The 15,404-nt window shown below is 37.0% G+C and overlaps 1 protein-coding gene across 1 annotated transcript in view; it reads left to right on the top strand.

Moving 5' to 3' along the window:
* The window catches only part of MLLT10 (MLLT10 histone lysine methyltransferase DOT1L cofactor), a 213,962-nt gene that overhangs the window by 65,159 nt on the left and 133,399 nt on the right, over positions 1-15,404 (top strand). Inside the window, exon 5 of the mRNA XM_068986710.1 lies at positions 9,304-9,413. Within this exon, the coding sequence (XP_068842811.1) occupies positions 9,304-9,413 (110 nt within the window). The remainder of the gene's footprint in view (positions 1-9,303; positions 9,414-15,404) is intronic.

A 15,404-nucleotide genomic window follows, 5' to 3' on the forward strand; every position in this document is an offset into this window, starting at 1 on the left:
TGCTTTTTAATATGCTGTCTAGGTTTGTCATAGCTTTCTTTCCAGGAACAAGCATCTTTTAATTTCATGGCCACAATCACCATCTGCAGTGATTTTGGAGCCCAAGAAAATAAAGTCTCTCACTGTTTCCATTGTTTCCCCATCTATTTGCCATGAAGTGATGGGACCAGATGCCATGATCTTAGTTTTTTTTTTATTTTTAATTTTAGTGAAAATCACTCAGTTATGTCCGACTCTTTGTGACCCCATGGGCTGTACAGTCCACTGAATTCTACAGGCCAGAATACTGGAGTGGGTAGCCTTTCCCTTCTCCAGAGATCTTCCCAACCCAGGAATTGAACCCAGGTCTCTCACATTGCGTGCAGATTCTTTACAATCTGAGCCACAAGGGAAGCCCTTAGTTTTTTGAACACTGAGTCTTAAGCCCGGTTTTTCACCTTCCTCTTTCACTTTCATCAAGAGGCTCTTTATTTCCTCTTTGCTTTCTGCCAGAGGGTGGTGTCATCTGCATATCTTAGGTTATTGATATTTCTCCCTGCAATCTTAATTCCAGCTTGTGCTTCATTCAGCCCAACATTTCGCATAATGTACTCTTGGATATAAGTTAAATAAGCAGGGTGGCAATACATAGCCTTGACGTGCCTCTTTCCCAAATTGGAACCAGTCTGTTGTTACATGTCTGGTTCTAACTGTTGCTTCTTGACCTGCATGCAGATTTCTCAGGAGGCAGGTCAGGTGGTCTGATATTCCCATCTCTTTAAGAATTGTGCACAGATTGTTGTGATCCACACACAGTCAAAGTCATTAGTGTAATCAGTGATGCAGAAGTAGATGTTAAACCATGAAGGAAAGACAATTAGTTACAATTCAAAGCTATCATAATGTTGCCTTTAACTTTTACCTGTATTTAAACTTTATCAGGTGCTTCCCTGGTGGTTCAGTGGTAAAGAATCTGCCTGCCAATGCAGGGAACATGGGTTTGATCCCTTGGTCGGGAAGATTCCTGGGAGAAGGAAATGGCAACCCACTACAGTATTGTTTCCTGGGAAATCCCGTGGACAGAGGAGCCTGGTGGGCTGCAGTCCGTGGTGTCACAGTTGGACACACTTAGTGACTAAATAACAGTATTTTTTTGGTTAGCCAGAAGAAACCCTTCTCCAGATTCATGTGGGGCAAGTCTCTTAGCAACAGATTCCCTCACCTTGTGTTTCATTGGGATATGTGTTTTTTTCCATATTTGAAGGATAATTTTGCTTGATTTGGAATTCTTAAGTGACAGGTTTTTCTTGCAGAAATTTAAAAATGTCATTGTACACACTCTAATGGCCTCTGTTGAATTTGGTGAGAAATTTATTGTTTAATCTTACTGAGGATTCCTTGTATGTAACAAGTTTCTTCTCAAAGATTCTCTTTTTCCTTGGCTTTTAGCAGTGATTTATTATTTTATCTCGGCGCAGATCTCTTTGTGTTTATTCTGATGGTTTCTTGAACCTCTTGAATGTGTAGATTCATGTCTTTTATCTAATGTTTCAACTGGTCTACCTTTAAGTTGACTGACTGAGTTTTTTTCCTCTGTACTCAGATCTATTGTTGAGACCCTCTAGTGTATTTTTCATTCTGGTTATTATAATTTTAAGCATGAGTGTTTGTGTTTGGCTCCTTTTTAAAATGACTCTTTATTGATTCTCTCTTTGTTGAGACTTCATTGTCCTGGTTTCCTTTAGTTTCTTGTCCTTGCTTTCCTTTAGCTCTTTGAGCAGATCTAAGACAGTGATTTAAAGTCTGCATTTAATGTCTGTGCTTCTGCAGGGACAAATTCTGTTAAATTCTCCTGTGAATGGGCTATATGCTCTTTTTCTTTATATCCTCTGTAACTTTTTCTTGAAAACTGGACATACTATGTCCACTCTGGAAAGTAGGTTCTTCACTCATGGTTTAATTTTGTTGCTTGGTGTTACTTGCCTTTTAAGTGGTTTTCTATATAGGTTTTTTTTGTTTGTTTGTTTAAAGTGTGCTTTCTTTGTCACTTTGATCTAAAGTCTGTTTTTGTAGCTTGTGTTCAACTGGTGTTTTGGCAAAGACTTGCTTGAATACTAGGTGCTAAGATAATGTGCAGTAGAAGTGAGAAGGGAGAGGGGCTCAAAAAAAAAAAAGAAAAAAGAAAAGAAACAACTCTCCAGTGTTTGTGGATTGACTCTGTGCTGGGATCTTTCCTTCAGTGGCCAGCCAGTCTGCTTAGAGTTCTGCTTCCTCTTTGCTCTGTACTAGGAGATATATCAGGGATTAAAGTTTAGCATCTCATCAGGTCTTTTACGAAGATGGATCCTGCCCTGGGCATGTGGTGCTGTCTAAATTCCCTGGAATGCAGAGATACTTTTCAGTGCTTTGAGTTTCCAAGAGAAAATTTGTCCCAGGTTTTCCTCTTGGACTCTTGGCATGTTTGTGAACCATAATCTTTTGCCCCAGGATCTGTGCCTTTTTGTGTTTGTTTTGTCTGCCATACAGTGATTTGAGGAATACCTTCCACTTTTCTGGCCTGTGTGAGTTTTGAGTTTGTCAGAAGAATATGTGTTACTTCTTCAGTAGCCCACAGGCATTTTAAAATAGGGAAGCACAATTATTTGCAAATGAAGTCTGCTCTGTTCCTTCAGAAACTGGAGCTGGGATTGTTTATTGGGTCTGCAAGATGCTCTCTCAAAGACCTCCTGAATCCACGGTGGCAGGGGTCAAGGGAAAGTAAGAATTCCTAAAGCTTTCTTACTTTTTTTTTTTTTGCTGGTTTTTTTGCCACTTGTAGAATCTTAGTTCCCCGACCAAGGATTGAACCCAGACCTCCGGCAGTCAGAGCACCTACTCATAACCACTGGACGGTGAGGGAACTCTCCACTTTCCCACAGTTTTTAAGTTTTCTTTCTTTTTTTCTTGACTTAGCATTCATTTGGTTGTTGCAAGCCTTTCATTCTTTTTTTTTTTCCAAAATCTTTGAAATTGGTTCTTAAAGTTTTTGCTTGACTTTTTGATGTTTCTGTGGTGGAAAGTGCCTTTGGAGCAGCCTGCTCCCCCATTTTTGCTGACGTGTGCTCATTTGCTTCAGTTGTGTCTGACTCTTTGTGACCCCATGGACTGTAGTCCATAGAATTCTCCACGCCAGAATACTAGAGTGGGTAGCCTTTCCCTTCTCCAGGGGATCTTCCCAACCTGGGGATCGAACCCAGGTCTCCCACATTGCAGGTGGGTTTTTACCAGCTGAGCCACAAGGGAAACTCAAGTGTCTTGAGAAACATTGTCTAAATTGTTTTGTCCCTTTGTAAAATTTTGATTTGGGGGGATATGCATTGTTACATGCTGGAGCAGAAATGTGGTCCTTGTTATTGTATCTTGACTAGTCTCCTGTTATTTTTTCTTAACCTTGATTTTTTCCTTATTTTATTATTCTCTGTTCCCTCTTTTCTTCCTTATTTGTGATTTTATGAATGTTTTTAGCATTGTATTTTAATCCATTTAATAATACTCTTAATTCAGTTCTATTTAAATTTAATGTTATTAGATTACCATTTGGGCCATATCTTTTCTGTATATATAGGTATTAATATTTATGTATGTAGGTATAGCAGTTGCTCTAGGGATTATAAGATTCATACAAATAGTTCAATCTATTATGTATACCACTTTACATAAAATGTAGAAAACTTCAGAACTGTATAGATCTCTTTTACCTGCTTCTTCCCTAGTCTTTAGTAATAAAATGTTTTATACACATTGAAAACTTTACAAGACTTTTGATGTAAGCAGTCATATGTATTTTAAGTGAAAGAAGGTATTATTATTGTTTTATTAGCCAATACTCTGTCAGAAGTACCTGTGTGTTTATCATGCTTCATTTTTCTCTGCATCTTGGAGCTTCCTTCTTGGGTCATTTTTTTTTTTCTCTCTTTTCTGTTGCCCAAGGAAAATTGTCTGGTGTTCCTTTTAGAGGGAATTTGTTTAAAGATATTTTTTGGCTTTAATTTGTTTAAAGATATTTTTGGCTATTTATCCCTTTCTTTTGGTGATAACTTGCCTTTGCTTATTTTCAGGTATTTTTCTTTTTGGTTTTCTGTAGTTCTACAGATTATGTGCCTGTGTGTGGATTTATATTAATATTTATTTACCTTGGGATTTATTGTGATTATTCAACCTATGACTTATTATCTTTTTATTTTAGAAAGTTTTTAGTTACTATCATTTTAAATATTGCTTCCATACCATTTATTTCTTTTATATTTCTCTGAGACTCTAATTACTTGTTAGGTAACTTGTTATTATGTTGTTTTTGTTTCTTGTCCTCTTTCTGTCTTTTTCATACTTCTGTGCTAATGTTCTCAGTATTTTCTTCTGACCTATTTCATTCTAATTTTCTTTTTGACTATTGATATATCTAGGCCATTGTTAATCCCATTTACTAGTTTTAAATTTTTGTTTTTACTTCTGTAATTTTTGATTGAGAGTCTTCATTTCTTTGAGGGAATTTTTAATAGTTTGTGTGTGTTTAAATATAATAAGCATACTTTTAAACATCTGTGTCTGAAACCCCAACATACGAATCTGTTTTGATTTTCATGTTTTTGCTGCCTTTCATTCATGTTGTCTTGTCTTTCTTGTGTTTCATACTTTGCATTGCACTGAAAATGAAAATGAGCTAGAATTAGAACTTGTTCAGTTGCTCAGTCGTGTCCGACTCTTTGCAACCCCATGGACTGAAGCACGCCAGGGTTCCCTGTCTTTGACCATCTGCGGAGGTTGCTCAAACTCATGTCCATTGAGTCGGTGATGCCATCTGACCATCTCGTCCTCGTCGTCTCCTTCTCCTCCTGCCTTCAGTCTTTCCCAGCATCAGGGTCTTTTCCAGTGAGTCAGCTCTTCGCATCAGGTTGCCAAAGCATTGGAGCTTCAGCTTCAGAATCAGTCCTTCCAATGAATATTCAGCATTGATTTCCTTTAGGATTGACTGGTTTGATCTCCTTGCTGTATTAGAAATTATTTGTAGCCAAATGAATGACATTGTTTTCCTGGAGAGAGGGTTTATATTAGCTTCTGTCTGGTGTCTGGGGCACTTGATAATTTAGGATTACATGAGTCGATTTCTGAGCTTGAGATGATCAAAGCTCAGCTGCAGGCTCTTGGGGGGCCTCTGTACTTTCAGTTTATTGGCATTTCTGACTTGCAGCCACTCAGTTTTGCAACTGAAAGAGGGTGAGGGAGTTACTAGTATTCCTCTTTTCCCTTAGTTGTCCAGGGACATAGATCCCTATACCTTCAGCCTTCTGAGTTTGTCAAAAGTACCTTCCACTCTCTGAGCTGTTTTCTTTGAAATAAGCAAATGTCCCCCTGGGGCAAAGTGGTCAAAGTTGTACTTAAGGCCCTGGACTTCCATCCTTTTGCAGGTAGCCCTGATAATTCCTTACTATCACATCAGGTCTTTAGTCACATTATACCTTTCTTCAGTCATATTTTTGCTGACTGTATAGAGCTTCTCCGTCTTTGGCTGCAAAGAATATAATCAATCTAATTGCGGTGTTGACCATCTGGTGATGTCCATGTGTAGAGTCTGCTCTTGTGTTGTTGGAAGAGGGTATTTGCTATGACCAGTGCGTTCTCTTGGCAAAGCTCTTGTTAGCCTTTGCCCTTTTTCATTCCGTATTCCAAGGCCAAATTTGCCTGTTACTCCAGGTGTTTCTTGACTTCTTACTTTTGCATTCTAGTCCCCTATAATGAAAAGAATATCTTTTTTGGGTGTGAGTTCTAAAAGGTCTTGTAGGTCTTCATAGAACCATTCAGCTTCAGCTTCTTCAGTGTTACTGGTTGGCACATAGGTTTGAATCACTGTGATACTGAATGGTTTGCCTTGGAAACAAACAGAGATCATTCTGTCATTTTTGAGATTGCATCCAAGTACTGCATTTCGGACTCTTTCATTGACCATGATGGCTACTCCCTTTCTTCTAAGGGATTCCTGCCCGCAATAGTAGATATAATGGTCATCTGAGTTAAATTCACCCATTCTAGTCCATTTTAGTTTGCTGATGCCTAGAATGTTGACGTTCACTCTTGGCATCTCTTGTTTGACCAATTCCAATTTGCCTTGATTCATGGACCTGACATTCCAGGTTCCTATGCAGTATTGCTCTTTACGTCATTGGACCTTGCTTCTGTCACCAGTCACATCCTTAACTGGGTATTGTTTTTGCTTTGGCTCCATCCCTTCATTCTTTCTGGAGTTATTTTTCCACTGATCTCCTGTAGCATATTGGGCACTTACCGACCTGGGGAGTTCCTCTTCCAGTATCCTATCATTTTGCCTTTTCATGCTGTTCATGGAGTTCTCAAGGTGGTTCTCTGAAGTGGTTTTCCATTCCCTTCTCCAGTGGACCACATTCTGTCAGACCTCTCCACCATGACCTGTCTGTCTTGGGTGGCCCCACATGGCATGGCTTAGTTTCACTGAGTTAGACAAGGCTGTGGTCCTTGTGATCAGATTGACTAGTTGACTGTGGCTTGGATCATGAACTCCTTATTGCCAAATTCAGACTTAAATTGAAGAAAGTAGGGAAAACCACTAGACCATTCAGGTATGATCTAAATCAAATCCCTTATGATTATACAGTGGAAGTGAGAAATAGATTTAATGGATTAGATCTGATAGAGTGCCTGATGAACTATGGATGGAGGTTCGTGACATTGTACAGGAGACAGGGATCAAGACCATCCCTGTGGAAGAGAAATGCAAAGAAGCAAAATGGCTATCTGAGGAGGCCTTAGAAATAGCTGTGAAAAGAGAAGTGAAAAGCAAAGGAGAAAAGGAAAGATACAAGCACCTGAATGCAGAGTTCCAGAGAATAGCAAGGAGAGATAAGAAAGCCTTCCTCAGCGATCAGTGGAAAGAAATAGAGGAAGACAACAGAATGGGAAAGACCAGAGATCACTTCAGGAAAATTAGAGATACCAAGGGAACATTTCATGCAAAGATGGGCTCGATAAAGGACAGAAATGGTATGGACCTAACAGAAGCAAAAGATATTAAGAAGAGGTGGCAAGAATACACAGAAGAAATGTACAAAAAAGATCTTCACGACCCAGATAATCACGATGGTGTGATCACTCACCTAGAGCCAGACATCCTGGAATGTGAAGTCAAGTGGGCCTTAGAAAGCATCACTATGAACAAAGCTAGCGGAGGTGATGGAATTCCAGTTGAGCTGTTTCAAATCCTGAAAGATGATGCTGTGAAAGTGCTGCACTCAATATACCAGCAAATTTGGAAAACTCAGCAGTGGCCACAGGACTGGCAAAGGTCAGTTTTCATTCCAATTCCAAAGAAAGGCAATGCCAAAGAATGCTCAAACTACCGCACAATTGCACTCATCTCGCATGCTAGTAAAGTAATGTTCAAAATTCTTCAAGCCAGGCTTCAGCAATCCGAGAACCGTGAACTTCCTGATGTTTAAGTTGGTTTTAGAAAAGGCAGAGGAACCAGAGATCAAATTGCCAACATCCGCTGGATCATGGAAAAAGCAAGAGAGTTCCAGAAAAATATGTATTTCTGCTTTATCGACTGTGCCAAAGTCTTTGACTGTGTGGATCACAATAAACTGTGGAAAATTCTGAAAGAGATGGGCATACCAGACCACCTGACCTGCCTCTTGAGAAACCTATGTGTAGGTCAGGAAGCAACAGTTAGAACTGGACATGGAACAACAGACTGGTTCCAAATAGGACAAGGAATACGTCAAGGCTGTATATTGTCACCCTGCTTATTGAACTTATATGCAGAGTACATCATGAGAAACGCTGGGCTGGATGAAGCACAAGCTGAAATCAAGATTGCTGGGAGAAATATCAATAACCTCAGATATGCAGATGACACCACCCTTATGGCAGAAAGTGAAGAGGAACTAAAAAGCCTCTTGATGAAAGTGAAAGAGGAGAGTGAAAAAGTTGGCTTAAAGCTGAATATTCAGAAAACTAAGATCATGGCATCTGGTCCCATTACTTCATGAGAAATAGATGGGGAAGCAGTGTCAGACTTTTTTGGGGGGGGGCTCCAAAATCACTGCAGATGGTGACTGCAGCCATGAAATTAAAAGATGCTTACTGCTTGGAAGGAAAGCTATGACCAACCTAGATAGCATATTGAAAAGCAGAGATATTACTTTGCCAACAAAGGTCCATCTAGTCAAGGCTATGGTTTCTCCAGTGGTCATGTACGGATGTGAGAGTTGGACTGTGAAGAAAGCTGAGCATCGAAGAATTGATGCTTTTGAACTGTGGTGCTGCAGAAGACTCTTGAGAGTCCCTTGGACTGCAAGGAGATCCAACCAGTCCATCCTGAAGGAGATCAGTACTGGCTGCTCATTGGAAGGACTGTTGCTGAGGCTCGAAACTAGAATACTTGGCCACCTCCTGGGAAGAGTTGACTCGTTGGAAAAGACTCTGATGCCGGGAGGGATTGGGGGCAGGAGGAGAAGGGGACGACAGAGGATGAGATGGGTGAATGGCATCACCGACTCGTTGGACGTGAGTCTGAGTGAACTCCGGGAGTTGGTGATGGACAGGGAGGCCTGGCATTCTGCGATTCATGGGGTCGCAAAGAATCGAACACGACTGAGCAACTGAACTGAACTGACTGAGTCACAATTTGAAAACTTGAGGGAAGCAACATTTAAGATCAATTATTTGAAGTGAAATATTAAAATAGTAAAACAATGAATGTTAGTATTTAAAGTATCAACCTTAGTATAACAATTACAAGTTTAATATTGACATTTAAAGTATTTAAATTTTTATTTTAGGGTTTCAGCTATAAAACTTAATACTTTTCTGTGGTTCTCAGAGAAAGTATTGATATGAAATATTTAGTTTACTCTTACAGGACGTGTCAGTGCCAGCATCTGAATTTTAAAGTGTTTCCCTTGGGGAGTTCCCTGGTGTCCCCTTGGTTAGGTTTATGGGCTTTCACTGCTATGGCCCGGGTTCAGTCAGTCCTTGCCTGGTCCGGGAACTGAGATCCCAGATGGATGGGTGCAGCAGTCAAAAAAAAAAAAGTTTCTCTTTATTTGTGTTACTGCACACAGTAGCTGCGGAAATGACCAAGAGTCTTTTATCATTAGTGGCTTGACTATTAGTAGTGCGAATTTGTTAATGTTTTTTGTTACATGTTTGCTCAAATGGGCAATTAAGGGATCTGTTCAGAAAGTTAATAATTTATGTTTTAAAAACCTTTGTTGAAGCTGGAGAATGACATTATTTTTGTTTACTTATTTTTAGGTTGGGCTCATGTGGTTTGTGCCCTGTATATTCCAGAGGTACAGTTTGCCAATGTTTCTACAATGGAACCAATTGTTTTGCAGTCTGTTCCACATGATCGTTATAATAAGGTACAGTATATATTATTTTATTGATATTTTAATATAACTTTTTGTTTTAAAACTGGTAAGTGTAAAGGAATTGTTAAATTTTGTTTTATTATAGCCCTTCATTAAAAAATGTAAATGCCTCCATTGATTTGGAAAAAATATAATTACTGTGGTAAAGTACAGTTATTAAAATACTAAAGTCACAGGAGTATAAAACAAATGCACACAAGCAAAGCTATATTACCTTTTATATTAACCTAGGTATTTAAGGTCCTAACATTTTAATCCTTACAGATTGTTCTTTAAAAATTACTGACTTAAAGAAAAACTAAAAAATGATTATTGACTTTTATGTTCTTTCAGATATTAAGGCTGTATTAAATTTTAATTAATCATTATTTGATATAATATTCATTGTGGTGATACACATCCTGTATTAAAAAATAATCCTATCACAGAATATTATTTATTCATCTCTCCAAATGATTTTTTGCTCTCAAGGCAGTATACTTTTTTTTTTTGCCCTTAAAAATAATCTTAATGTTTGCTTTTTTCTCTTGTATCTTTTTCTTAATTTAGTACATTTATATTGTTTCATTCTCTTGCGTATTGGGTTATTATTTTTTAAATTACCTACTGTGCCTTTAAACATACTATTATCATTTTTAACTGAAGGTACTTGTTGATTTATTTTGTCTGTGGAGAAAGGGTCATGGAGCCAAGGCTAAGATTTCAAAATATTAAACATTTTGTAATGTAGATTGTTAATATTTATTTAGAAAATTCAGAGAAATAGAAAAATGTAGGACAAAACTCATGTAAAATCTTTCCATTAAGATCCTCCTAGATTTATTTTTGTTCGCATTTTACAAATACTATATACTTGTAGTTTAAGTTTTTTTTAGAAAAGGTTACTCATATTTGTTAATTGACCTTGAATAGCTAGCTCTTTGTTAATTTTAATATTTTAATATTTTAATTTTTTCTTACAAAATGTTTTTTATACTGAAATCATTATTCTTTTTTCTTATATACTTGCTGTCTGTGCTTTTGCCCATAATTTAATATTTGCTTTTTAACTTTTATTTTGTCTTTATGATTGTCATTATTGTTGGTATTCTAGCATGTTAATTTTTTCTAGTTTTAATTAAAAAAATTTTTTTTTATAATTTATACAACTACTCTTGATTGTTTCTTCCTTTGTTGCCACACAGAATCTTTCTCTAAAGTATAACTATTTTCTAGTATGTATTTCCGATAAAGAAGGACTTTCTTCTGCATGACCAGAATACACCCATCAGAATCAGGAAATTAACATTTATGGGTTATTTGTCTAATCCAGAAGTATCATCATTATTTGTCTAATTGCCATTCATATTCTTTGTTTTCCCAGTAGAATCTTTTCATAGCAAAAAGATCACAGTCTGCTTTTTGTCCCTTAAGTCTTCTGACTTACCTAACCTTGGTACTTCTGAAAATTATTTGTAGAATGGTTTTTAATAATGTTTCCTCATTATTAAATTAAGATTATGTGTTTTTGGCAGGAATGTCAGAGAGTTGGTGCTGTGTTCTTCTCATTGCATCCTGTCAGGTGGTACATGATTTCAGTTTTTCCCAATACTGGTGATGTTACTTTGGTCACTTGGTTAAGGTGGTGTCTGCAAGATTTCTCCACTGGGAGGTTAATCTTTTTTCCATTATAATTAGTAAGCATTTTATAGTGAAGTACTTTGTATGTAAATAACCTTGTTTCTTGTGCCTTTTATTCACTAATTTTAGCATCCACTGTTATTTCTTTGCTTAATGAATCTATTACCACGATTGATGAGAAGTGGTGGTATTCTGATTCCATTGTTTACATTCATCAGTTGGCATTCCATTTTAAGGAGACGCTTTCATCACTTCCCAATGATTTATATCAGTATGGACTAATAACGACTTCCGTGTTGCTGTTTTGTTTTAATTGGTCATTCCCCATCGCTGTCACTTATTGTGATGCTTATATTGTGTCAGGTTTAGTCAGTGGGTCCCTTCAGGCTCTCCTGTGTCTTTTGACTTCTTTCTGTCTTTCTCTGAGGGCTTCTTTTCTTCTGACATGACGGTATGTTCTAGGCTCATCTTGTACCATTGCTTTCTTAGTCCTCGAATAACCATTTCTCAGAGAAGTTTTGAATCCTTTTAGGTAAGAATGGTATCTAGAAACTGAAGAGGATGTTAGGTGTGCTCACTGTTAACTACGAGGTTGCTGTTTTCAGGCCCTCTCAGTGCGTATAGATGCAGAGATACACACACATTCATCTCTATATCTTCTTTATGTTTTGAAGTAGATGAGGTCACATAGTTGTGATTATTATGTGGATATATGTACATGCACACATATCTATATGTATCTCTGTGTCTATTTATGTATCCACCCATAAACTCCTAGTAATTTCCCTACAACTAATCCAACAACACAGGGTTCATTTTAATTTTCTTTTTTGTTGTTATGACTCTCATGTGAGACAGTGAGAAACCTCACTCCTTTTATCCTCAGTATATTTATTTGATTATTGTCTCTTTTATTAACAAGCCATCCCATAATACAGAGGCCATCCTAACTTTGTTTAGGCTCAAACCTCACTTTGGGTTGCTGCTGATTCCCTGCATGGCTGCTTTTTTTCTTTTTAAACCATTTTGGGAGCTTAATGCTCAGCTTCAGTACACAACTCCCCTCTTTACCTTTCATGGTTGGTTTCCTCACTTTGCACAGGTTCTGACAACTCATTCTGATACTATTTCCACCCCTACCCTCAACACTTTCATGAGAACCACCCTACTGGGGCTCTGATACTAGAGTTGGGCTATCCCTTCCTTTGCAGGATAGATGCTGCCATGCTTCACCCCACCTCATGGCTTTAAGACTTAAGTATTCAAGGAGTGTAGAAAGTATTCAAGGGAGTATAGAAAGAAGAATGAATTATTTAGATACAAATCTTCTATCCAGTTAGGTTAATTTTAGAATATGCTGAGATAGATGTCTAATTTTTCCCCCTCTCACATGATTTAGTCAGCTTTTTCAGCACTACGTTTTGCACAGTGATTTGGAATACTGTTTGAATGATCATTAAATTCTTGGCTTTTCTGACTTCTTTTGTACCCCCTTGATCTATCTTTGTAGTCTTATTCTAGTAGCACACTATTTTAATTTACTATGGCTTTAAATACATGTTGGTACATGTTAGAACAAATAATACCATGCATATATTTTTTTTAGATGAACATTACTAACACTACAATTTTGATTTTACAATTTTGAAACATTTTAGAGGAAAATTGATCTTTTTACAATGTTGAATCTCCCCTTCCAGAAATACGGCATTTCTCCCTGTCAAATATTTTTCCTTTTTGTAGTTTTCCTTAAATGTAGTTGCTGCATATGTTTCTTGGATTTTTATGGTTGTTGGTCTGTATGGTGGTGGTTTAATTGCTAAGTCATGTTTGACTCTTTGCGACTGCATGATCTGTAGTATAGTAAACCTTAAAAACAATAATATCTGGTTCATGAATATTTAGTATGGTTAATAGGGGACATGTTATTCTGAAATGATAGGAACAATTGGAAAATGGTTTGTTGAGTTTGGAAGACATCAGTGGTTTTTTTTGGGCATGCCACATGGCCCGTGGGATCTTAGTTCCCCAACCAGGGACTGAACTCGTGCTGTAGCAGTGAAAGTGCCAAGTCCTAACCTCTGGACTGCCAGGGAACTCCCTTGGAAGTTACCAGTCCTTAATGGGTGGTGGTAAAGGATAATGTAGAGATTATTTTTAAATGTATTGGCCACTTGAAATGGACCTGCTTTACATGTGCTAGATCCTGAAAATTGTGTTAGACATAGAGTTTATCTCCGTGTGACACACAGACAGTCAATTAAATATATAACTACAGTGTATGAAAATAGTAATGATAGTTTACAAATAATGGAACAGCTGAATGAGGTATTATAGAACATAATGGAAGGAGGTATTATTTTTGTCTAAGGAATTGAGTAAGGCACACAAAGATATTATAAGGTCTATGCACAATAATAGGGAATTTGACCTTGGAAGAAAGAATCAAATAATAATTTTAGAGAAAGTAACATAAACTAGAATAATAGGTGCAAAGAGAAGATGCTGATAATAAATTAGTTCAGAGAATTTATCATAATCAGTGCAAAGAATAATAAATAATCCTGGAACATTGTGAGATTTAGAAGGGAAATAAAAGGATGATTTCTAGACTTACCTGTGTAGTATATCCACTTGCAGACAATTCACTGTAGACTTTGTTGCTAAATTTTCCACATGTCAATAAAATAGAGTGGCCAGTTTCTTCTGAACCATTTGTCATCAGATTCTTATTTTTGACCTCTCATATTTTCTTGTATCAGTTCCTCATTTCACTGATACATTTTGTTAAAAAAAATAAATGGCATGTTACCTTTAATTACCTTTCAGTAATTTTTAAGAAATGGGAAGATTGGGGCAACATAGGGATTTGGGACCTTTTTGGGTCAGAGAAGCTTTTAGTTTAGAAAGGTGCAATTTCCATAGAGAGTAGTTGGCAGATGCTATGTATATCCTGAATTTATTCTCTTGAGTAGCTTTTATTTATTGAATGGCCATGAAGGAATGAGTGTTTATAAGTTTAGGAAGGATCATAGTAGGCCAACCACACAAACCAAAACCACCATAAAATGTGGTGTCATTGAATTATAAGAAGATAACAGTAGAGGAAAACTTAGAAATTGCTGACCCTGCTTCCGTTTATCTTTTTTCCAAAGGATTAGTGGTAGATATCTGTTTTTTATTTTGTATTGGGGTATAATCAGTTAACAGTGTTGTGATATTTTCAGGTGAACAAACGAAGGGACTCAGCCATACATATGTGCATAGCTATTAAGAGAAGTGTTTGTTTTGTTTTTCTTGAAGTATAGTTGATTTACAAAGTTGTGTTAGTTTCAGGTGTTCAGAAAAGTGATTCAGTTCTATCTATATAACACATAAATACATATATATATATACACACACTTTTTGAGATTCTTTTATATTGTAGGTTATTAAAGATATGAATATAGTTCCCTATGCTATATAATAAGGCCTTGTTGTTTACCTGTTTTATATATAGTAGTATTTATATGTTACTGTCAGATTCCAAATTTATCCCACCATTCCCCTTTGGTAACCATAGATTTGTTTTCTATGTCTGTGAATCTGTTTCTCTTTTTAAATAAGTTCATTTGTATCATTTTTTTTTAGATTCCACATGTAAGTGATATATTTGTTTTTTTATGACTTATTCCACTTAGCATTATAATATCTAGGTCCATCCATGTTGCTCTAGATGGTGTCATTCTTTATAATGACTGATATTCCGTTGTGTACAGACACACACACACAGACACAGATGGTGTTATTTCATTCTTTTTAATGACTGATATTCCATTGTGTACACACACACAAACACACACCATGTGTTTTTTAATCTATTTATCTGCTGATGGACATTTAGGTTGCTTCCATGTCTTGGCTATTGTAAATAGTGCTGCTTAGAACATAGGGGATCATATATCTTTTCATATGATAGCTCTATTTTTAGTTTTTTTTTTTAACCTCCATAATGTTTTCCATAGTGGCTACATCAGTTTTTATCTGCACCAGCATTAAATACCCTATCTCTTGTATCCAGGCTGCTTTGTGACTTGCTTTATGACTGCATTTAATAAAATGCAGTGACAGTGACTTTGTGTGACCCCTCCCTCTGGCTTGATGATCTGTTTCCTGAACCCACTGGGGTGTCCCTGCCCGTTTATATTCCTCTAATATGTTATGTTTAGGTTGAGGGCTGGAGTATTGGGTGATTCTGTGCCACAGAGGTTGGTTTCTTTCTGTGCTCTTCCTTTTGCCACACTTTTGTTGTCCCGCCCCCCACACCGTTAGTGCTAGATTGCTGTTACGATTTGATGTTCTGGGCTTTTGGTTTCTTTGTTG

This window comes from Capricornis sumatraensis, chromosome 15 (assembly GCF_032405125.1).
Source record: "Capricornis sumatraensis isolate serow.1 chromosome 15, serow.2, whole genome shotgun sequence".
NCBI lineage: Eukaryota > Metazoa > Chordata > Mammalia > Artiodactyla > Bovidae > Capricornis > Capricornis sumatraensis.